This window comes from Etheostoma spectabile, chromosome 12 (genome assembly GCF_008692095.1).
Source record: "Etheostoma spectabile isolate EspeVRDwgs_2016 chromosome 12, UIUC_Espe_1.0, whole genome shotgun sequence".
Classification (NCBI taxonomy): Eukaryota; Metazoa; Chordata; class Actinopteri; order Perciformes; family Percidae; genus Etheostoma; species Etheostoma spectabile.
In genome coordinates, this window is record NC_045744.1 from 26435433 (window position 1) to 26459736 (window position 24304).

Here is a 24304-nt window from a genome sequence, read left to right on the forward strand (position 1 = left end):
TGAAGAACTGGCAGTGAGGGCATAGTTGGTCAATGGCTACGAAGGACCCTCTTCTGTGTGGCAGGACATTACAGACCCCTGTGCACGCAGGGCAGGTCTCGAAAAGGCTGAGGAGGCATTGCTCAAAAACAATGTATTTTGCATCACCACATGATGATACCGGGGATGACAAGAGACAAAGAAAAAACAACATTGTCCATCTCAGTCAGAAATCAATATCAGAATCTGACACATTGTGTGTAAATGACTGCTTGTCAGAGTTGTAAATTTGCTTACAAAAGCTTAGATGATTCTGTCTCCGTTGTAACTGACTGTGCAGGATTGAATGGGGAAATTTGAGGATCATGGCCTGCATAGGGAACATCCTCAACCTCCTCAAATTCAAGGCGAGGTCTCTTTACTGTCCTCGCACCCTTCAAAAGAGTTGAAGATAATGGCCCACAGACGGAAGAAGCAGTGGTGCCTACTGCCACACTTTGGCATATCACTGTTGCCTGTACGCCTTCAAATGGGGGATTCTGAACTGTTCTCAGTTCAGTGGCCTGTATGTAAATTGTGGGGCGTGACCGTTCTCTTAATACATCCATGGGCGTGACAAAGCTACAGGTCCTGAGATGTTGACGTCATCTTTTAGCTTTGTTGGGATTTGCCCGTTTTCAGAGGCAGTTTGAAAATGTGAGATTTGCAGAGGAAAGGCATGTCAATGGGAGCTTCTATGTATGTCCTATTAACCCACCGAACTGTCATTATTCACATATGACAAGGTAAAATCGGTTTTGCGTTCTATCAACCCTTTAATTAACGCTCGTTACATTCAAGCCACTGCCAAATGAGTTGCTACAAAGCTAACTAACACAGCTCTCTCTGTATTTCTCAGTATGACTATGTTCATCCGGTTATTTTCCTGCGAAGAAACTCGATTGAAGATTACCTCTTCTGAAGAGTCCATCATGTTTTTTTTTTTTTAATCCTCTGTGTTCTCCTTGGCTACTAGCAACTGCATCGAGGAGGGGTGGAGTCTGTGCACGATCACGGGGGTTTGTATCATGTGGACGCGCCGACAGTGTTCTTGTCACTACTTAGAATTCCTCATGGGGAACACAGAAACTACGCACTATAGCTTTAAGTACAGTACTTGAGTAGATGTACTTAGCATTCCACCACTGCATGTACAAAAGGTACACAGCACAAACGTTGTTCTCACAACAACATGCAACACCAGCGCTCCATCTCTCAGCACGCATCTATATCTAATCTCTCACATTATCTTTGCCCCCCTCTCTGTGACCCGGCAACTATGGCTCCCTCAAGTCCCTCTGTTATGGGGGGTATTATTGTCTGCAGCCGCCTCCGACCAGTCACATGCTAGTCAAGTGACAGAGCTCAAATGACTTTGTGCTGTTGACGTTGGATTCTCAGACACTGGTGTTAACCAACACATTACTGAGCTTATCACTTATGGATACTTGATTGTATATGGCTCATACATGCTAAATAAGGGAGTTCAAATGAAGTTTTTTTATAAAGCTGAGCGGCGCAAACATGCAACCAGAATTATGTGTTTTGCTCCCTTTTGCTCCAGTGCAATATGATTCAACCTCACCAACAACATGTGACGTATAAGCCACATCAGACTAAAAGCAGCAGAAACCTCACATGACACAATACCACATCTTCCTCCTCTTACACTGCTCACGTAGTTGCAGCTATATAAATAGAAAGGGAATTTAGGTGAATAAATCACCATGTGTCCATAGAATACAGGTCTGAGGAAATACTGCCAACACTGGACAATGACAGTAATCAAAGTGTAATAAGTCATGAGCAGAGAACTTTAAAAAGACATGTCTCAGCACCAGAGTTCATTGCTTTGTACAATATTCTTCACGTTGTAGGTTGAGGCAATAATTGCATTTAACCGGTGTTGGGGTAGTTACTCCAAAAAGGTAATGGATTACACAATGGACTACTCACTGCTGAAAGTAATTAGTTACAATATTCATTGCATGTTAAGTATCCTTGCATTTTTATATTATTTATATATTCTGGCAGACGTGGAACATACAATATTTGTGCAATAAGAAACCACATTTGCTTGTGTTTATTTAAAGGCTATGACAAAGCATGGAAGGAGTGTGAAGCATATATGTGTTGGTGTGCTGCAGCCATGTGTCCACAGTGACACACAGTTTGCACGTTATCCGTCAGTACAGACAGCAGCATATCTGTAAAGATGTGTCAGCATGTAGTTAGTGAAAGGCCGTGGTGGATGCGGTTAGAGCCAATACCTCCATCCACTGTTTCACATTTCCTCAGCAAGTTTTTTTTTTTTTTTGTGGGGGTTTTCTGCCAAACGTCTCACTCCCTCTCTGAACTTTAATCTTATGGGCACCCAGTTAGCTCAGTTGGTAGAGCGGGCACCCGTATATAGTGGTTTACTCCTCAATGCAGCGGGCCCAGGTTTGATTCTGATCTGCGCCCCTTTGCTGCATGTCGTCCCCCCCTTTCATGTCTCCAGCTGTCCTGTCAATAAGGGCCTAAAAATCTTTTTTTTTAATCTTATTTTCATTCTCACATTGGAAAGTCATATGACAGACACAATACAGTCAGATTAAAATAGGGATTAATTGCTCGTAAAGCTGTCATTGTTTAACACTTAGCGGGTGCCTTTCTTTATCAAGAAAGCCTTTCGATCCATAGACTGTTTTTCAGTCCGCACTGAATGACTCCTAGTCAAGTCTAACTTCAAGTTTGTCGATATTTTGTTTCACCACCGTATTTTCTTGCCAGTAAAAGTCACAGAAAGGACATCAAATATAACTGAACGCACCAATAACTAATACTGATTCAACTAGAGCGTAAAACCTCCTAAATATCTGTCTGACGGCTAGCTACCTTAGCTGAAAACACAAACACACAGTGTGTCCAGTACTGCATACTGTAATATTTTAACAGAAATAGTATCCAATTCACACACTTTTAATTTCATAAGGTTTCGGACTTATTCTAGAACATCGCAAATTATGTTTTAGCTTACTAAATAGCATGTTAGTATGGAATTTCAAACGCAGCCTTTTCATCTTGCTACCCAGCTAGCTTTAGCCAAGTTAGCGCATAAATAGGTGAGTTAACGTTAGCCTGCTGTTTAAAATGTTTCAGCTACAGTCGCAAGCGTTTTTGTTTTATTATGATAAATCCCAAAGGTAGGTGTAGCTAGCTTGTGCTCAGTGTGTGACATAGATATATATGAGTGTGTGAAGCATACTGAACAGGAGCACACCAAAAAAAGATGAGTGGGAAAAAAGAGAGGTGGAGAACGGCAGAAAGGAAACGTAGCGTGGTGACTTTTCAACTGTAGATTAAAAATAGAGCAAGATGCACTAACCTATATGTGACAGGTAAGTGGGACACAGAAGAAACACAAGTAACATTAACTTCTTTAAAAACAACACTGGTGGGAAAACACACAAGGCAGAAAGTGAAATATCTAAAATGAGACAATTTAATTCAGTTGTATTTATAGTATCAATTCATTACAATAGTTATCTCAGGACACTTTACAGATAGAGTAAGTCTAAGACTGCACTCTATAATTTACAAAGACGACAGGTGAGAATACAAAACATATCGAAAGTTATGGCTGCACTTGTACTCACATTAATTATTAGCACATCAGGGACGGGGGACTTTTCTACCAAAAGCCCCTCGAGAGGTGAAAGCAGTGACTGGGGTGAAAGCAGATACTCCACCCGTCCATTAACAGGGCCACAGTGTTTCACGCCTTGCGATTTGAGGCTGTTGACAGCTGAGCTTGATCCAAGGCTCCACAAACTACTGTCATGGTTACATAACCCCAGTCTGACAGCAGAACTCCAGGTCAGCGCAAACAGGGATTACTGTCAACCTCAGTGAGTAAACGTATGACTCAATTTCTTCATTCCTCCCTGGGCTGATAGTGGTTGCTTTTAGCTGGCTCAAATTGTATTAAGCCTGCATAAATCAGGAAAGCAAATAGTATTACAAGATTAGTGAACAGGACGAGAGAACCTAAGTTCCCTAATGTATTTCAGTCTTTTAGAATAGATTTCTTTTTCCAAACAAAACCGGATCAAACAAAGGCTTTAAAGCCTCTGTGTGACTGAATCTATTTGCCGAGCACAACACCGTACGCAGGATCTTCCACGACAGCTACAGTACAATGTAGACAGAAATGAGAAATCTGGTAGAATGTCTGAAAACAGATCATGTGCGATGTTGAATGGCTGGTGGCAGGGACCATGACCTTGTCTTGTTTCAGCAGTGCAGTACTTGTGACAGCCTGCCAGCTGCTTTCCAAGTCCTCCTGCTTGCAAGCCCACTCACACACAGAAGCTTTGCAGCATTTGTGGCTGCGTTGCTAACCTCTTGCAGTCCTACAGAAACCTCAAACATCAAGTATGTGCATGTAGGCTACACAGACACGAGGATCTGAAAGTGTGTGCGTGCGTGCCTGCGTACGTGGGTGTGTTTGCTCGAGTGACAGAGACAGATAGTCTATATGTGTGAAGGTGTGAAAGCACAGTTTGATAAAATGTTTTGACACATCCAGAGTAGACTGGGTGACGACTAGTTTTCTGCCGTTTCCCATATTGTCTCATAAGCTCTTTTTTAACTTTGCTGTTCATAGCATTGTATTTCGAGTACTATATATTCATCCATATTCTGTTGTGTTACTTACTCTTCTGGCTTTATTATAGTTTTAAAAAAAAACAATGTGCTTAAGATGCTGATCTCAAAGTTAATGAAGGAATGAAAATACAGTATGTATCCTGTTGGAAAAAAAACTTGATGTTATTCTATAAGAACAATTTGTATGTTTGTATGTATGTAAGTAAGTACTGTGCTGCTATTGAGATCACGTACAGCTCTATTTCTGTTTCATAATGGGACTTCCTGTTGTTGCCACCTCATTAAGCAGCAGACAGCAGCAATCTAAGCCTATAGGTTTCCCCCAGGCCCTACTTTATCACATGATGGATGGAGCCCATAATCGTCTGAGATATCTTGTGTCTGCAAACACGCAATCTTTCCCTGTTAGAAGTACATTGTGTGATACTATTGCTAGCACAAATAAAATGCCAAAGTGGCCACATTTTTAAGGTGATGGGGCTTTGAGAAAGAGAGGCTGTTACAAGAGTTTTCATTCACATAATGAATTGATGTTGAAACCTACTCTGGTTATTGTATGGGCTGCATGAACCAGACATGTGACCCTATGTTGCTGTTGTGCTTTCTGAGTTGTGGAGTTATGGCCGGAAGCTAAAATAGTTTCCATTTTGGAAATGTCAAGATAATCAGGATTTGTTGTTGTTTGCTTCAACAATCACGCTACTCGTATACTTCACGCTCAGTGTTATGAAAGCATGAGTAATATGACTGGTGTGTGTATTTCAAATTTTCAACAGTTTGACTTTTAATACAGACTCTTTAAACATTTCTATATTCAGTAGCCAGTTGAATGCATGTTCACCTCTCCGTGCATCAAAAGTTTAGTACACTGCATGCAAAACACTACAGTAAAGACCATAAAAAAATAAAGTATGTTTATGTATGTATTTACACACCCATTTGAAAGACTACTATGTGAAGTTACGCACACAATCTAGTTGTTGCCAGTAATTGTACAAAGGTTTAAAATCTCACAAAATATCCGTCACAATATAAACTATTTTAAAGTTCCACTGTCGTGCTCATTTTCAGGTTCATGTATTTTGGGTTTCTACAGGAACAGTTTTATGTGCTTTAATGTTCCAAAAACTCTTTATTTTCCTCATAATGGCCCTCATTTATCAACCTAACGTAGAAACCAGTGCCTATATGAGCGCAGAAATCCTCTTACGACAGCCTTCACGTGGGATTCATGAAACGTTCGTATCACACCAACCACAATGATCGTACATTGATAAATGCAGCGGCTGGAAATGATCGTAATTTAAATATCACGCCCCAATATATTCTCGGTTTTGAGGCCTCGCCCCTACAATTTACAACATGGCAAGATGTAATCCGGCTAAGAAGCGGCACTTTTCAGAGGTGGAGATTGAAACCCTGACATCTCAGTTTAATTTGCAGTAACATGTACTATTTGGCAGCCTAAAAACTGGTCTTAGGCTGTAGGAAGAATGCGGAATGGAAAGAGATCACTGATACGGTCAACAGTGTTGCCGTATTAAATCGGACTCCAGCTGAAGTTTATTTAATCTATACATCCTTGATATATGTATACTCCTAATAGTATTACATGTATATACTGTAGGCTTGTATTGTGATCTCTTAGGCCTACATGTAGATGTACTTATATTTGTATATGTTGTATTCCGCATCTGCACTCTTGGTGTCTCTGTACCATCATTGCAACCGGGGAATATCTGTAGCATCACTGTGGTGGCACTTTCTATCATTATCACATATATCACATTACAAATGTACAGAAGTCCTGACGGCTCGGTTAAAGGCACTCTTTCTAATACGGGCTGTATTCATTTAGCACCTCGACCTGCTTCATAATCAAAAAAGACAAAGACCATGGAAAAATATCACTTTTTACAATATCTGACCTTTTTCAAACGAGCGGGCAGTATGCTTGGTGACCTCTGGTAGCGAGGTGACAGCAAGTTTGTCTTTTTTCTCTTGGTTTTCCGTTACATCTGATCCCCAGACATGTAATGAAACGGATAGCCAGACGGCAAGTATTTCTTCATGTGACATGTCAGAATAGTTTACCGTACCTTTAAAGAGTAACAGACCAAATTGATTTTTCTAACTGTCTTGTCATTGGTTAACAAATGTTTGCAGATAGTCCTTCTTGCATGTGGTTACATGGGGACATCTGTGATGGCACCATTTCTGTTATTCAAATCCTCCCTGTTACTAATTAACTATTGTTTCCATAGAATGCTAAAAGGACAGTGACCACATAAAATTGTGTCTTTGGCTTTCCTCTTTCTGAAGAGACTGCTCCGTGTGGGTGTTTGATCATTTATTCTGTCATTCAGAGGTAGCCTAGATCTGTCACTCTGTTTGATACTAGTACTCTGGATTAAGGACTTGACAGTCAAAGAAAAGGTAATGTGTGTTTCTACCTTTGGGAATTTAAGGTCTAAACCACAGAGACATATTTAATTAGTTTGAATTTCTGAATGTATGAAAATAATTAAAAGGTGTCACACAAAATCATATTTAAAAGCAGGGCAATATTTGTGTTAAAGGAAGACACTGCTCAGCTGATCACTATCAGACATGAGAAGGGTGAAAACCTTTTAAAAGCCCTTTTATTTCATCCTAAAACTTGTTTCCAGCATGGAGACATGTTTGTTTTTTTCGGTTTGCGTGGGAATGTTTGCTCCATGTAATTCTTTCCTAAGATATAGTATCTGCACCAGATAAGATATAAGCTTAAAACAAAAACAGGAATTATTCGTGGGCCAAGAATGAATTCATGACCTCGGCCAAATGGGGCTTAAAATAAGCTGACTCGGTAAACAGTACAATCCACAAGAAAGCCATGGAAAGCTATTTTATATGTCCAGTAACTTATTATTTTACAATTTGTAAATATTTTAGTTTGTTGATAACTGTCATAAACATGTACTTTACACAACTTAACATACACACTTTTTTGCAGGGGTTTAAGCAAGCAGGGGAAATTATGTTATTTATCTTAAGCCTCAGAGGAGCTGGTAGTTCTCCTGGCTGTAGCTTCATAATCAACATATGTACAGTAAATGACAGTGGTATTGGCCTTAGTGTAGTGTAATGTACCTAAACAATGATCATTGATTACCAAACTTCTCTCTCATATTGCTCCTCATAACCACTGGAAATTGTCAAAAAGAATCTAACCCAAAGTCCAATCATTATGGGCGTTATCTGACATTAAGTGTTTTCTGCTTCGTGAAGCGTGAAAAAAGCTTGACGTGGTTTAATGCAGAAATGCTTAATGTCAGATAACGGCCATAATAGTTGGACTTCTGGTTTGATTTTTCCAACAGTTGTTATTGGTTATGAGGAGCGATATGATAGATACATTTGGTGATTATTGATCGTTGTTTAGGTAAATTAAATCACATTAAGCGTTTTCATTTCATTTTCAAAATGTCCCTTCACACCCAGCTCTCGGCAAAAAAGTTTATTCCCAAAAATGTCAAACTATTCAAATTTTCCCATGAAGGATAAAGTAGGCAATCTATTAACAGCTTGCTACAGCTGTCTCTGACTTTATCTTTAACTGATTCATTAATGAGTAACCAAGACTCTTGCTTTCTTGTGTTTACTTTAATTGGACACTGGTGTTTAATGAGGTCATGCATGGGAGAGAAAGAGAGTGGGTGTAATTATGTGAATGGAAGAGAACAGATAAACCATGAGGAAGATAAACAGAGAATGTGGATGAGAATATCTGCCAGGGTTGGAATTTTGTGTCGAAACTTGAAAGGTGTCTTTGCACAGTAGGCCTTCCTCAAGCGCTCAACTCGTTGATTGCCATTTAAAGGGGCCTTTGGTTAATTTTTAGGATTTGTATCATTAGGCACAATGGCCAACTTCTCTAACTGTGCTATATTACCATATTGCCCTTTCATTTCATTGGGTCTTGCTTATTACTCTCATGTCTGTATGCCAAATATGAAGCTAGAGCTAGCAGGGGGAAACGGCTAGATCCGGTAACAAAATCTGCCCACCGGCCCCAATGTTATCTCTAGTTTGTTTAAACTTTACAAAACCAAAATCTATCAAAACGTCAAGTTGTGGTTTCACTTCACTATACTACTCAACCATAACTTGACATTTTTACATTTTACAGAACCAGGCTAGCTGTTTTCTCCTGCTTCCAGTGGTGCTAAGCAAAGCTAACTACCTCATAAGCTAGCTCGGCTCTAGCTGCACATTAGCATACAGACATTAGCGCTATGTACATCTTTTCTTCTTTATTACTTTTGGCAAGAAAGCCAATATGTGTATTTCACAACATTATCTGTGTCTATATTAACTTAATTGGCAGTTACTTAATATATATAGTGACTTACTAGTCAGTTCCATTACAGTTGCGTTCAAGCGGACATGTTGATTACGGAGTATGAAAATAAGAAGTGACTGTGTGTATAGGAATAGCAGAAGTCAAGTTAAAGAAAATCATACCAAAACTTCTATGAAGTTCAATTACCTCAATTTTTGCAAAATTAAAAGGGACTTTTGTTCCTTCCGATTGAAGAAGAGTGACAATTATCTTTGCATATCTAAGTTTCTCTTTTGCTGAGTAAAAAGCTGTAGTCAAAATGGTGCCTAGAACAGTAAGCAAGTGAAAGTGCTGCCCTTGTAGGGCGTATGTTCAGGATGTACTACTTTCTCATTAGCTCTTTTTTTTTTTAGCACGTTTATTTCCTGCTGCCCGCCCACCAGAGCAAAAGCCGAGCTATTGAGACACTTCATCTATGATTCAGGCGACAACGATCAATTATTTACTTTGCCACAGTAAAGTCTGGCTCTACTCATGTAGGAATTTCACTCAGACATATTGAATAATCAAACATTAAAGTACTCTGTTTACTCTGATGTCAGTTATTCTGTTCAGAAGTGAGTACATTCTAGATGCTATTCTTGCCGTACTTGCTGGTAATGAATATGGTTTGGCTCAGTGGAATGTGTCTGCATGCTAAGTAAGAATGTGATGTAGCTTGCAACAGAGGTGAAAGAGGTGAAAATGCAGATTAAGTTCCATTAAAGAGGGATTATTTACTCAGCCATGTGGATTGTAGGGGCAACAGGTGACTGTAGGCGCAGATTTTATCAAGGGGTGTACAATATCTGGTGAGCTTAGTTTTCTGTTATCTCCCAGTATTATCACTTACAGGTAAACCAGTAGTAGAACTTGAAGGACAGAAATTGCCACAATAAAGACAAGCACATGAAAGACATTACATTTTCCTAAATATTGTTTCACTTGTTTCCATCACCTGCTGATATATCGTACATTTAAGCTCCTGGAGTGGGCTTAAGTGGAAACTTTGACACAGCGGAAACCGTCTGACTACACTCGAAGATGAAATGCCAAATCCAGGGATGAACCTGATGGTATCGCTCCGGAAGTCTTTCATTTTTGTTGGAGCATGCTTTTCTGTTATCATGACACTTGTTATCATGACATGCACTTGTTTTGGGATTTGCCAGTTCGATAATAGTTAGAGAATTAGAGGAAAGGGACAAGACGAAAGGGAAAGCAGGAAATCCACCATCTTAAAAGGACTGAGTCACGTTTCAAACACAGAGAGATCAAATGAATTTGGATGTGGCTTCATCTTGACAACTAGACTTAGAGTGTAGAGTGAAGCGAATGCATTACGATCTGTGGAAGTGAAAAATCTGTGCTTTTCCCTTCAGGGATACAGCTTTTTACTGGGAGACTGACAAATACATGTGGGCTTCCCAGACATGGTTAAGGAATGGAAAATGTTGCCTCCTTGCATTGTTGTCTGTAGGCATTGATAATTTCCTCTTCTAAATTTGAGGTAAACAATTGATCCGTGTGCTAAAGTCCATGAAGTGCTGCCAACTTCAATAGGCTTGTGTGCCTGTGTGTATATCTCCGAGGTTGTTTGTGTATGCGTTTTATTCTCCAGGATCCTGCTAATCTCCTGACCCCAGCTGGAGAGCAGTGGATGAGCAGATTGTATATCCTGCTTGATTTAATATTCATAGATCGGTATGCTACTCTGCCACACACTCTTTGGAAGGCAAAAAATAGAAGACTGTCCTCTTGGCCTAACAACTGCTTATGTAGGATACGAGGGCCTTGTGAATGTCAGGGCACAAATAAAACCGTAAGATCCGAGAGGAAAACTGAATTAGCAGAGTAACCCGAGCAGGTGTGACGAACAGGACTATGGATCTGCTGCCATACAACAATCTGCTGAGCAGCCACATGATACTGAAGGTCCCAACTGGGCTTGAGGATGACATACAGGGTGTGCCACATCTTATCATCCTATATAGGATATCTAGGATATCATCCTACAGTATAAGTAATTTCCATATTAAACCCAATTCCTATAGATATTGTCTTAGATTTTGAATATTGTAATATGGCTTAAGTTTGTCTTTTCCTGGTTTTAAAGGCTGTATTATGGTCACTTCACAGACAATTTTAGCTGTTCTATTATTTGCCTTTAACCACTTAGCCATTATGCATGCATTATTGATGATTTTTAATATCTAAAATCTAGTTTTGAAAATGTTTTGTTAAAGCACCAGTTGTCAACCCTACAACATTGTAGGAATATCAAAATCTATGTATTTGGTCAAGAATATCTGATTTTCTTCATATCGCCCAGCCCTATTTATATTCTTAGAAGAAGGGTAAACACAACCAGTTCTCAGCAGTGATTGTGCTTGACTATACCTGGGTTTCCTCTGACTCCCTGATGACCGAAACCTTAGAAACCACCTCTTTGGATACAAGCTATTTAAATGCACTCAACAAGAGTCCAAATAACAGGCTCTGGCAAACAGCTTATGCCTTGTGGATAAAAACATGATCATCCTGGAAAGCATCAGAATGAATCATGTGACAAACAGGCTTACACTGTAATGATTATTTGTAGTCTTCTGTAAGGGATAATGAGAGCTTGAAACATTTCAAGAAAAGCACTCCAAACTGGTGCACAGCCACCGAAGACAGCCACTGGTTGTACAGCGCTGGTCATGATTATAGGAACCCATGCTTAAGTTGACTAAAAAGAGGGGAAAAAAACATCTTTTGGAAATTGAACTTAATGCCTTAATTAAAAAATTAGGAAAAATCCAACCTTTAAGGCCAAAAATTGTATTTGTGAATGAACAATGTATCGTAAATAAATAAATGTTCTTCCTTAAAATACAAGGGGCATGAGTATAGATACCCATATGTTAAATTTCATTGGAAGCAGGCAGACTTTTTTTTTTAAAGGCCAGTTATTTCATGGATCCAGGATACTATGCATCCTGATAAAGTTCCCTTGGCCTTTGGAATTAAAATAACTCCACATTTCAGTTAGTTTAATAGCTGGTTGGATTTACATTGAGAGATGATTTTATGGAAAGTACCCCATGCGTATCTTTAGGTAAGGGAAATGGTATGTGATTATGTGGGGCTATTTTTTTAAAATCTTTTTTTTATTTTTATTATTTTTTAATTAAGGCATTAAGATCGATTTCCAAAAGATTTTTTATTCCTCTTTTTAATCAACTTAAGCAGGGGTTCCTGAGTAGCCCTATATGTGTTTTCTATAGTTAAGATCATATACTGACGGTCAATCCAAATGAAGGTCTGTTGGATGTTGATATCAGTGGTGGAAGAGGTATTCAGATCCTCGACTTAAGTAAAAGTACTGATACCACACTGTAAAAATACTCTGTTACAAGTAAAAGTCCAGTATTGAAAATATTACTTAAGTAATAGAGTATCATCAGAAAAAAATGTAGGCTACTTTAAGTAGTAAAAGTAAAAGTACTTTCTCACCCTTTAGAAACTGAAAACGATAAATACAGTTCTGTTCAATCATTTCAGCTGGACTTGTAGGCCAATATATCGTTGGGTAGTTTAATTTATAATAACACATTGTATTGTAACAATTACATGTGTGTTGTGTGCAAGATCTTTTTTGTAAAGTAACCAGCAACCCAAACTGTCAGATTAATGTAGCGCAGTAAAAAGTACAAGATTTCTCTCTGAAATGTAGTGGAGGAGAAGTAGAAAGTGCAATGAAAAGACTACAAGTAGCTCAAATTTGTACAGTATTGGAGTAAATATACTTAGTTACATTTCACCACTGGTTGATTTATAGGCCTTTGAGGATGTCAGAAAATTCAATCTGTAGCCTACAGCTTCCAATGAAAAACAAACCAAAATAGTGCTGAACGAGAACATAGTTCAAGCAGCACTATTACATTATGACATGCACATAATTGCTGCTGAGCCAAAAACAACAACAAACAAACTACATTGCGATGTTTATCAGCTGACGTGGGGTGAGGAAACACCACGTGAAGAATTAGGTGAAAAGGTGGATTCGTTGAAGCTCTGTTTAATCAGGGGGTAGCATCGTAATTCACGGAGATACCTCATGTGACTGCTGAAAGGTATCGACCGCGCCGCTATTGATGAAGGATGTGCCTTTCCCTCTGTCAGCCTTGACGAACTGGATCTGGGGAGACAGTTCGGGAAACACGCAGTCAGGTCGGTCGTCTTGTGCTTCCAGAGCCAGGGCACTTTCCCAGATTTCATCACGATGGCTTGGAGAGGAGGGAGAACACGGTTCTTTTATCGACCGATCCATTATTTCAACTAAGGCTGGGATTGTTTCTGAACCGAGGACTCAAGAAGGAAAGGAATAAAGGTAATGTCTATAATTAGCCCAATCAATTGGAAATGACAATGGAACGTTGCTACGCTGTGTTTCAGTCGACAATGATGGTGGTGGTTAATTTTGGCAAATCGCGGGTCCATGGTTCTAACCTCAGCATTGTTCTCTTGTCAGACTTGGACACACTCTGCTGTTACACTCTCGTTATTTATCTCAAATGTGTGCACTGTGTCGGCCACAGATTGCTCTTGGTGCTGTGCCTAGGCTTGTCTGGTCAGAACATTTGTTCGTAACGCTGCGGGCCTGCCGACTAGCTCAAGGCGAATTCTCCACTATGCCAACGTAGCGTCGTTAGCATAGCGACTGGCTAAGCTAACGGTTGACGGTAGCCGCTTGATATGCGCTGTCGTCTTTTCTACTGTTAACGTACCTGTTTGTAAATATCTGCTTGTGTCCGTATTCCAACTTCAGCGTAAACGGAACCTTTCAAAGTAAGGTAAATCCTCAGGTAACCTTTAAATAACGTTAAACGTTGTAACTGGAGTGACTGAGGTAACGTTAAAGTTATAGTGTTGAATTATGGGACCTCCAGAGTTCCGTTATGTTTGTCTTGCTAGCTGCTGAACTTCGTTTACCATAAACTTAGCTAACGCTTAGCAAAATTGGTTAACTAGCTATTTAGCTAACGTACACGATTAGTTACAAGAAACCGAGACCTTCGACATGGACTGAAATATATATATATATATATATATAAATAAAATGCGTTTGCAACTGTGCATGAAGAACTCGCGACTCAAACCCGTCACAACCACTGATGAGTTGAGTTAAAACCTTTAACTGTCTAGGTTAAACATAACAAAACGCTAAAGTTATACTATGAGACTATTGCCGAGGGTCGTAGTTTAGCTTTTTTTTCTGCTTCTTAATTACAGTATTTGCTCCTTCTGTGTTCTTGGATAAATATATGTTTTGCAGTTTCCATTTCGTTTTGTAAAGTTAATGTTCTGTCGCAACTTAAATAACGTTTGTTGATAGACGCGCAATACCTGGAGATGAACCGTATGTTTTGACTCGAGTCCCAGGAGTTGCAACTGGTCTTAGCTGCATGCTAGTGCACATTTGTATATATTGCACTGTACTACATAGAAAGTACTGTAGAATGTATTCCACGGGTGTCTATTTTGTATTAGATTTGTTGTCCAAGCCAAATCAAAAAGAATGCTCAATCTGACCGGCTGGAAATATGTCTGTTAACTTTTAGATTATTAAAAATTTGCATTTTATTTATTTACCCTTTTTTTTTTTTAACAATTGGTTGATAAATGATAGGCTATTGTATGTGAGATACGTCATATAGAGTAAATAAGTAGAGTATTAACAAGTTTCATTTTTAACCTGGGGGACAGCATGAACTGCTCATTTGAAATGCATGGTTTTGCAGAGGTATTATCTGAGCTCAACTCTACTACTCAATGTGCTATTTGCACTTGCATCTAGCAGTTCTAAGGATGACACAAAGATGCCCCGGATGAAAATACAGTGTTTCCCAAAGCCCAAAATTACTACCTTAAATGTCTTGTTTTATCCAAAACAGAAACCAGGAAATATAGACATTTAAAAGCTGGCCTGGAATTTTGACTTTTTTTTGTTTTGTTTTTCTCTGCTTAGTTTTTAAGAAATTCTGTGCAGAAGAATGTGCCTGCAACTTGTTGCCTTGCATTTCAGACTCCAGCCCCAATGAGATTCAATTCTTTGTTTGTGGTAAATGCTGAAACATGTCCAGCATTATGTTCCATACGGGCCTGTTTTTTAATGAAAGCTGTTGACTCCAGATAACATGAAATACATACTGTACATGGAGTTGAAAGCAATTGCACTGTGCTAGGTTACAGTTCTTAAGATGAGAGAGAGAGATTGTTCAAAACAGAAGCCAGGCCACACAGATGATTAATGGATTGTCTTATCTGCTGTCAGGTGACTTGTAGACTGGACATGAGTACTGCGTGTTGTGCGTGACAATGTTTTGCTGGTTCAATATACCCATACTCTGGATGGTCCATATCTAGATCTTTTTGGCCTGAAGCAGGTTAAATGAGAGGTGAGACTGATTGAATGTGGCTGTAATTTTTGTGTCGCCGTTAACGGAATCACCAACAGCAATATGGGAACTTTGACCCCTTTTATCTTATAACTGCCATGCTTTTTGCAGTAATGAGGGTGTGGTTTCATGTCAACTACCGAGAACATTCGGAAATGACTGTTTTTAACGGAGGCTTTGGACCACTCCTAAGTAGCTTAGACATCCTCAAAACTAAAAAACGGACTTTCTGTTTCCCCTACTGATATATTTATAACGACAAAATAACGCTACTGTTGACAGGATTATATTCTGGTTTGGATTTTATTTCCTTCCTCAAAACACGATGAATAGTCCTTTAGGGTGTGGGTGTGTGATGTGTGTGTGTGTGTGTGTGTGTGTTGTGTGTGTGTGTGTGTGTTGTGTGTGTTGTGTGTGTGTGTGTGTGTGTGTGGTGTGTGTGTGTGGTGTGTGTGTGTGTGTGTGTGTGTGTGTGTGTGTGTGTGTGTGTGTGTGTGTGTGTGTGTGTGTGGTGTGTGTGTGGGTGTGTGTGTGTGTGTGTGTGTGTGTGTGTGTGTGTGTGTGTGTGTGTGTGTGTGTGTGTGGTGTGTGTGTGTGGGGTGTGTACGTACTGATATTGTGTTTGCGATATGATTCACGATATTGGAGGGAATTATCATTTTTGCATCATTATTCTCATTGTCATTACATTTTTTATATAAATAAAATAGGGCTGCACAATGTAAGAAACATACTAAATCTAATTGTGATTATTTTGAGTGATATTGTGATTGAGATTTGATTCACAATATTGGAGGGAATGATCATTTTTGTATCATTTTCATTAAATTATTAACATTGAAAGAAATTAAAATGATTATAGTGATTTTTGCAAGGATCTGTACCAAACAGAATTTTTTTTCTTTAGTCTGTACGATACCATTTGTAGGCCGGGACCTCTCTGCAGCACCACAATACTTCATTCAGAATGGTTTGACACATATTTTGACATTGACAAATATTGCGCATCGATGCAATTTGGATATTACACTAGTCCATATTGCGTTTAATTGTGCATCCCTAATATATACCCAAGGGAAGATATTCGCCATTCAACCTTGTTGGAGTAAGACCAAAAACAATCTTTTATAAAACTACCTTCCATCCCATTTACCTACGTTATATATATATATATATATATATATATATATTTTTTTTTAATACTCCTTTCTTGATCATCCTTGGGCCTCCAACCTGTCTTCCATTAGACTCCACCTCTACTTCTTTTGACAGTCTTTCCCTGTGTGTGTTTTTCTTGGCTTTCTTGGTTATTGCCTTGCTGGTTTTGTTCATTTTCTTTCCCTACTGCAGACAGTCTCTCTTGCGGGATGTATAACTGCCATGGCCCTGACTGTACCCTCATGTCATTTCAGGTGATGACTTGGATGGTGTGCCATGGGAATGACTGAAGACCATGAAGCCCACACACAAGCTGCTGTTCGCCTTGTGTACCATACTGGTTCTGGCCTTTATCTACTACTCTTCCGGGAAGCTACATCAACTCGTATGGGGTCAGAAGCCTCGTAAGTGACATCTTCAGTTTGACTGTTTTGTATCATTGATAAATCACCTGATCATCCCATCTGTCATAGTACTCTTGCAACCTACCCCTTATTGAGCAAATGTATTCAACACCTGTCTGTGTTTTGCCTCTGTGTGCTGACTGCCAGTTTAACCGTCTTGTCTATTTCAATCAGTTTCTTTGGGTTTTATTCTAAAGTCTGTCAAGCTGTATGTCGTGTCTCCAAACCTGGCTTGTCTCTAATACTAAATTAGTTTTTCACTCAGTTCACCAGAGCACCGGATGTGATGGGGAAGAGCTTAATCAGATTGCCTTGCACAAGCATCTCTGCTATTTTAAAAAGAAGCCCAGTCGGTTTGTCTCGCATGGAAATCTACTAACAGCCCTCTATCTTGGCTTCAGTAAGAATACTTTTGCTAACTAAAAAGATGAAAGCCTTTTTTGACTCTGTCTTAAACAGCATCCTAATTTTCTCTCATCTAGATAGGAGTAAAGGACATTTTAAGATTTCCATTAAACACAAGGGGGCCGTACACACGTGCAGGCCAATGTTTTTTTTTGCGGTGATGACTGTGACAAGCTCAGACCCGCGTTGAGTATTACGTGACTGCGGTAACCCTACAACGAATCAGAGCAACACTAGTTGATGGTTAAACTTTTGCCGTATCTGGTAGGCAAAACGCCGAACACAGCTCCCTTTTTTTAATAATGATTTCAGTGCTTAATTAAGAGTTGCAACCAAAGCCGATCCAAAAGACCGCTGTACGCTAGCAGCAGCCATCTTCCCTGTTTTCAAGTAGCAGGGAATTCCTGTGGAACCGTTGCAACTCTGCCGTCCTTATGTTAAGTCCGCCCGCCGATGCTATACATGATGTGATTGGCCTGACCAGATTTTGTTTGCCAACAGAGAGTTGCTAGTCTGACCCTAGCTGCAAATTACATTTGCTGCCGCTAGGGTGCGTTTCAATTTCTAGGCTTGATGAAATCATTCCTCAAACTGAAAATTCAGTTTTGCAACACCTTTGGCACATGGTGAAGGCACGTTGTACCAAGGGTATGGTTACGTGGAAAGTGGAAGACGTGAAACAAAGACATCCCATTGTTATGTCTTGTTGTTGGTTCTGAGTCAATGCAATTTCCTTGTAATGTTGGAACAGTAATGACTGTTATTTTGCTCCGTATGAAATACTTTTATGGACAAAACATCACATCAAATTGCAAAATGATTATTGCTTATGTCACACTGTGTGGGCACGCTGTTAAAGTCCAGCAGAGGGGGCTAGAAGATTTTGTAATTCTTCAAATTTTTTTGCCTGTGCCTCATACAGAGTATATTTTCTAGGAAAACATTCTCAGGGAGCCTCTTTTGGCACAGAAAACGGTACAAATGTCAGTATTTGTCATCTCAAAGGTTCTTCTTGGGGCTTTTTATTCCTTATAAGATAGTATAAGGAAGAGGTGAGAGGGGACGATCATTTAGAAATGTATCCAATGGGCCCAGTAATATCTCTGTAAATTCCTTCTTGGCTCAAATGTGATGATGTCTAAAAATCTGAATATTCATAAAAAAATTAATGAAATGCTCAAACAACGGAGTGGCTCCTGAAGAAGTCAAGCCAAGGTGATGAACATTACACTGTGAAAAGATGTAATCTGTTTGAGAGAAGTATTTGTGTAACAAAATGTCTAATCAGATCAGAAGAGTTTCGCAATGTTACTGTGTGCAAAGGCTATTGAGTCAGCACTGAGTAAGCGTTACATGTGACGAGTCACTGCTGTCCAGTTTTGGTCGAGGGCAATTATGTTACACCGTGGGTGCCCTGAAACGGCTGTTGACCTCAAGTACACCGCAACTAGAGGTCCACCGGTACGGGCTTTTCTGGGGCCGATGCCGATCTTTAGAAATCCGGGTCAGCCAATGACGGATACATGCTGCCGAGTTATTTTGGCCGTTATGTGTTTGTTTTTAAACCACTATTTGAAAGAAATATGACCTTAATAATTACTTCAGATACACAAAATCTCTCAACAAAAACATTTATTGAACACTTGAGCACTTGTATGCTTAAATTAAAATGGTATAATGTAAAACCATACAGTATATTGTATAAATAATGGATACAAAATATATTACATGAAACTGGTAAAAAGAAAATAAACCTTGTCAAATAAAATGTTCAAGGAAAATATAAGTTAAGTGCACTTTACAGCATTTATCAAACTTCAGAGAACACAAATGTGCAAACTTTCATAAAAACAAATATTAATTTTAATAATATTAGTGTTGGAGACAGTAGCAACCAGCAGCATTTCTTTATTTTAGGTCCGAAGGAAATGTATATAACACTTGAACGTGTGTGTGTGTGTGTGTGTGTGTGTGTGTGTGTGTGTGTGTGTGTGTGTGGTGTGTGTGTGTGTGGTGTGTGTGTGTGGTGTGTGTGTGTGTGTGTGTGTGTGTGTGTGTGTGTGTGTGTGTGTGTGTGTGTGTGTGTGTGTGTGTGTGTGTGTGTGTGTGTGTGTGTGTGTGTGTGTGTGTGTGTGTGTGTGTGTGTGTGTGTGTGTGTGGTCAAACAGCCAGTGCCAATTATGTAAAATAGGCCATAATCTGGCCGATGCCAAGTAATTGGTCAGCCTCTAACTGCAACAAAGATTCGGTCAACCTTGGCATGTTAAACCATCTGTATTGTTGCCATGGCAAACTGCCTGACAAAATGAGTCCAAATATCACAAAGTTCCTATATACTTTTGATGATGTAGTTTATACAGATGACTGTCTTTATTTACCCACATAGCTGGTTTTGCAAAACTAATGATCTAATCCAAAAATCTCTCTTTTTGTGTGGTGCATCGCTGGCCCAACGCCTGAACCACAGATGACCTGGGCTGTGGTCCATATCAGCAAGCCATGTCTCAAACTGCGGCCGAGGACCTTGCGTAACAAGGTTCCTGTTTTCTGTTGCAACTCCTTCCATTTTGTCTAAGTGGGTTTTTACACCTAAATGTCCAGACCAAGGTTTTTAAAAAATTTTTTTTTTACGTTTGATCCGGTAAGCTTTGGATTCACACTGCAATTATGCAAGCACACTAAATATCTTTATGTGACAAAACTACGTCCTGCCATCATCACATACGTGAGCTGCGTCTCCTGATACTTATAATTGATCAGTTTGTAGAAGGGCTCCCCCGTCCTCTCTCTCTCTCTCTCTGTGTTTCTGACTGCTGCTCTCCCCTCCGGCCACGGCTCTTTTTGTTTTGTTGCGATGTCGAGAAGCAGACACGGGACCTTTACCAGTAAACTGCTGCTGATGTATTCTCCTCTCTGAGCGTATTCACCGTCACACACGCTCTCATGTAACCTACACACTGAGCACCGAGCTGTTCCTTAAAGGAGCTTCCCCGGTCTTTTAACCCTATGTTGTCCTTCGTGTCACGGGGACTTGTTTAGTTTAAGGCCACGGTAGCAGCAAAATATGATTGAATACAGGAGGGTCTCTTGGACCCGGAGGACAAGATATTGTAGTGGTAGTGGGAAACGCTTTCAAGTGCAGGAGGGGTCTCTCGGATTCCGAAGGGTGAGCCCCCCTCCGTTTCACGTGAAATACCACATAGTACGCAGTGGTCACCAACGACCCGAAGCTCAATGCCAGGCCAGTACAAAAAGTCAAATAAACTGAACGGGTCCTGGTGACCTGGTGATGGCCTGACAGAGCTTCTTGTATTTGGTCCAACAGTCCAAACCATCCAGAAAAGGCTTTCACACTATAAACAAACCGGACCATGGTTTAGTTTGATCCAGAGGCAACCTCTTTTAGTTGGACCGAAATTCCGTTGTTTGGTGCGGACCGGGGTCCAGGGGAGGTTTCACACCTGTAATTTTGGTTCGGATCAAACTGAAAAGTCCAAAGGTCCGGACCAAACAAGGTAGGCGTGAAAGCGCCCTAAATCCAGCATTAACATTCATAACTCCAAAGCAGTGAACTGAAAAGCTTTCAACCTCAAACCGGTCTCCTGCATGGAATTGAAATGATATTCAGTCAGTTAATTTTAATAACTTCATTGACTTCCCTGGAAAAAAACAATGGAGCTTATTTCTCCCTGACTTGAGATTCAGTAGCGCAAAGCAAAAAGAGGAGCTTTGATTGCAGTGGGGAAAATTGGCTTTCTGCTTTAGTGTGATGCCAGATGTTTGGCTTAAAAAGGGTCAGCGGAGAAGAGGAGCATGTGGCTGTGCTCTTGTGTCCTCTGCCCTGCTCAGCTCAGCTCAGCTCAGCCCAGCTCAGCTCAGCTCAGCTCAGCCATCTCACTGAGAGGATCAAATGTGGATGATCTCTCTTCCTCATTCTTGGATTGTAGTGAGAAGCCCTTTTCTTTTATGAACTCCTGAAGATGTCGACAAATCAGGGGTAAAATTGCCATATCACACACGTAGCACATAACAAGAGATTGCCCGTGTTCTCACTTACATATTTAAATGTAAATATGCTGTATTTATATAGCGCTTTTCTAGTCTTAGCGACTTCTCAAAGCGCTTTTACATCATACAGGATACATTTAGCATTCACACACATTCATCACACTGGGGCCAAGGCTGCCGTACAAGGTGCTACACACACATTCACACTCCGATGACGCAGCATTGGGGGCGACTCGGGGTTCAGTGTCTTGCCGAAGGACACTTTAGCATGGGACTGCAGTGCCAGAGATTGAACCACCAACCTTCCAATTGGCAAGGCAACCGCTCTACCACTGAGCCACAGCCGCCCAACTAGAAATACTCCGTTTGGTTTTGGCGAGGGGTGGTGCCTGGGTAGAGCGTGCAGGACATGACGTTGAGTACACACATCAGAATCAGAAATAGTTATTGATCCCCTCCGAGGATCAATAAACTATTTAAAGTTTTAATATAAAGCATTCATTTGCTCATACAACCCAAGTGTCTTGCCGTTCCTTAACTACGTCTAACATTTTTGGTGTCGGCACTTACCTGCGGAAGTCTCGTCATCTCTCCAGTTAGATTTTTTTCATTGGCATCTTTGTGTAAATCCCTCGGATATTTGTTTTGTAACAGTTTTGCGTAGGAAAACAGAAACATCATCAACAAGACCTGTGAATTCTCCAGACAAGGACCCGCTCTATTCACACATTGCTGCTAATCTACAAAAATATGACTCATTCCAGAGTTGATTAAAAAACAGCTTTTTGTTGCATTCATGAAAGTAAATCCTGAATCACTGTGTAACACACAGCAGCTCTCCAACATATTTACAGTATATAAAGTGATTCATCGGATTAAACTAATCAGTGTTATTTATACAACACTCTCGAGTTAGTGGACATGTTTAGTTCACATCAGATGTGCCGGTGTGTTGGTGACGCGGCTCTATGTTAAAAATAAGTCCTACATGTGAAGTTCATGGACATCGTAGCTAATGATCTACCCATGTTTTTTCCCAGAAGATATCAAAATGACATGATTGAGCTAGTAAAGCATCTTTGTCTTTAAATGTGCGGTAGGCTATTTATTTAATTTTGGAAATCAACCTAATGTTAGCTTAAGTTGTATAGCTGGGGCTAGCTCAGCAGGGACTATAAATCCTCTTATTTTTTTTGCAAGCAAATTTGGCCGACAATATGAATTCAATTTGATTATATCTATTTTGTTGGTAACTGTTGTATGTATAATCGCAATATTCCGGGAGAGCGTGCCTTCAGTGGTGCTAATAATGACTGTTGTCATTGAGTTGTAATCATGTTGTGAGACATCTTTGTGTATTAAACAGTGCTAGACCTTCCCAGTACAGCAGGGGAGAAATTATTGTTAACCTTGTTTAACAAGTGCAGTCAGATAACTACTAAGTGTTTGTGTGTAGAAACCAAAACACGTTGTTGTCTTGTATGCTTCACTTGTTGTAGTGCGTCACCCAAGGGTGGTGTTTTGGTTACTTTAACAGATTTTCGTATTTTGGAAATATATGGGGTGGTAGTGTACAGTGCTTGACATTAACTTTTCATTGTACTTTTTGGCAAGCACATTTACATTTTCACTTGTCCATGACCAAAAGTCACTTTTCCGGGTAAAGACGTTAGAATTGTTTTTTGTGTCTTGCTAATGCAGAATTGAAACGAACCGTTGAAAACATCCAAACATTAATACAATTCATTTCAAACCGTAGAAACAAATAAAGTAAAAACAGTGATAGATTTCCCCTTAAACGAGAAAAAAGGGGATCTCCAGACTCCATAATATGAAGTAATACTGTCTTCAACTTTTGTCACCGTGGTGTTGCAACACACTTAACTCTTGAACTCAGTTTCCCAACAGCGAAGTCACTTTGGTGCTTGTAATAGAAACATCACCCGAGGGTGTTAATCACACTTAACACTTAAAATTAAGCCACCAGCACAAACCGCTAACACCTGTTAAACTACTTTTCTAATATAAAAAACTGACATAGTTTATACATTTTTTGTTGTTGTGACATAAATCCAGCTGTGGACTAATAGCGAGTCTCTTTTGTAGGTTTTTCAAAAACAATAAAATGAAGAATATTTTTACACCGCTCATAAATTTATAAAGCTACATGAGCTTTCTAAGTGGGATTCCTATTCCCGTGGCCATTTTCAGTGCTTGATTAGCAGTAAAGTCAGCACTTGCTCAAGTAGCATGCTGTAAATATCGCTGACCACAGGGATTGCTTTCTCTTGTGGTCATCAGTGATGCGCCTATTACAGTTTCAGCTGGAGTAGAGTTTGATGCTTACTAATTGGGGAGTTGGATCTGCCAGAAGCCCTCACACAGAGACACTGTGTTTGCAGCCAATTATAAAGCCTCGTGTTGGCTTCCCGTCAACCATGCAACTTTTTGTTTTTCTGGTTCAAAATTCAAACTATTTTTCTGTTATCGATGTTTTTGTCACTTTTTTCCAATTTTGTTTTTTGCTGCTCTTCTTTCATGAAAAAAAATGCTTTCAATTGCTACGTATATGTTTTAATAAAACAGCCAAATTGATTGAAAGTAGTGAACTGATCATTTATTTTACTGGTGAAGAGCGGTGTGTATGGAGCCATCCACGTTATCTACTTTGACAATTTGGTTGAAAGAAACTAGGGGCGGGAATCACGCCTCCCGATACCATGATACAATATTATCGCGATTTTAAACATATTGCAATATTCTGAGATATATTGCAATTTATAACCTTTTTTCCCGACTTCAAATTTTTCCCAATTTCAAATGATGTCCCCAAAAGGAAACTTATGTTAACATCT

General features: G+C 39.7%; 1 protein-coding gene and 1 long non-coding RNA gene across 16 annotated transcripts in view; one reads left to right on the top strand and one right to left on the bottom strand.

Moving 5' to 3' along the window:
- The first annotated feature begins 6901 nt into the window (after window positions 1-6901).
- st3gal3b (ST3 beta-galactoside alpha-2,3-sialyltransferase 3b) overlaps window positions 6902-24304 on the top strand; it is a 62813-nt gene continuing 45410 nt past the window's right edge. For 3 of the 15 annotated variants that reach the window (XM_032531291.1, XM_032531297.1, XM_032531301.1), the window contains exons 1-2: window positions 13137-13406; window positions 16887-17036. In XM_032531291.1, coding sequence (XP_032387182.1) covers window positions 16928-17036 — 109 coding nt within the window. In that variant the 5' untranslated portion in view covers window positions 13137-13406; window positions 16887-16927. Of the gene's footprint in view, window positions 7105-13136; window positions 13407-13600; window positions 13882-16884; window positions 17037-24304 lie in introns of those variants that run through there. The other 12 variants (XM_032531292.1, XM_032531298.1, XM_032531302.1 and 9 more) reach the window with 12 other exon arrangements.
- Window positions 12654-24304, bottom strand: part of LOC116698974 (uncharacterized) — an 18415-nt gene continuing 6764 nt past the window's right edge. The window contains exons 2-3 of the long non-coding RNA XR_004334332.1: window positions 16827-16829; window positions 12654-12790 (exon numbers count right to left, since the gene is read on the bottom strand). This is a non-coding gene — a long non-coding RNA (uncharacterized LOC116698974). The remainder of the gene's footprint in view (window positions 12791-16826; window positions 16830-24304) is intronic.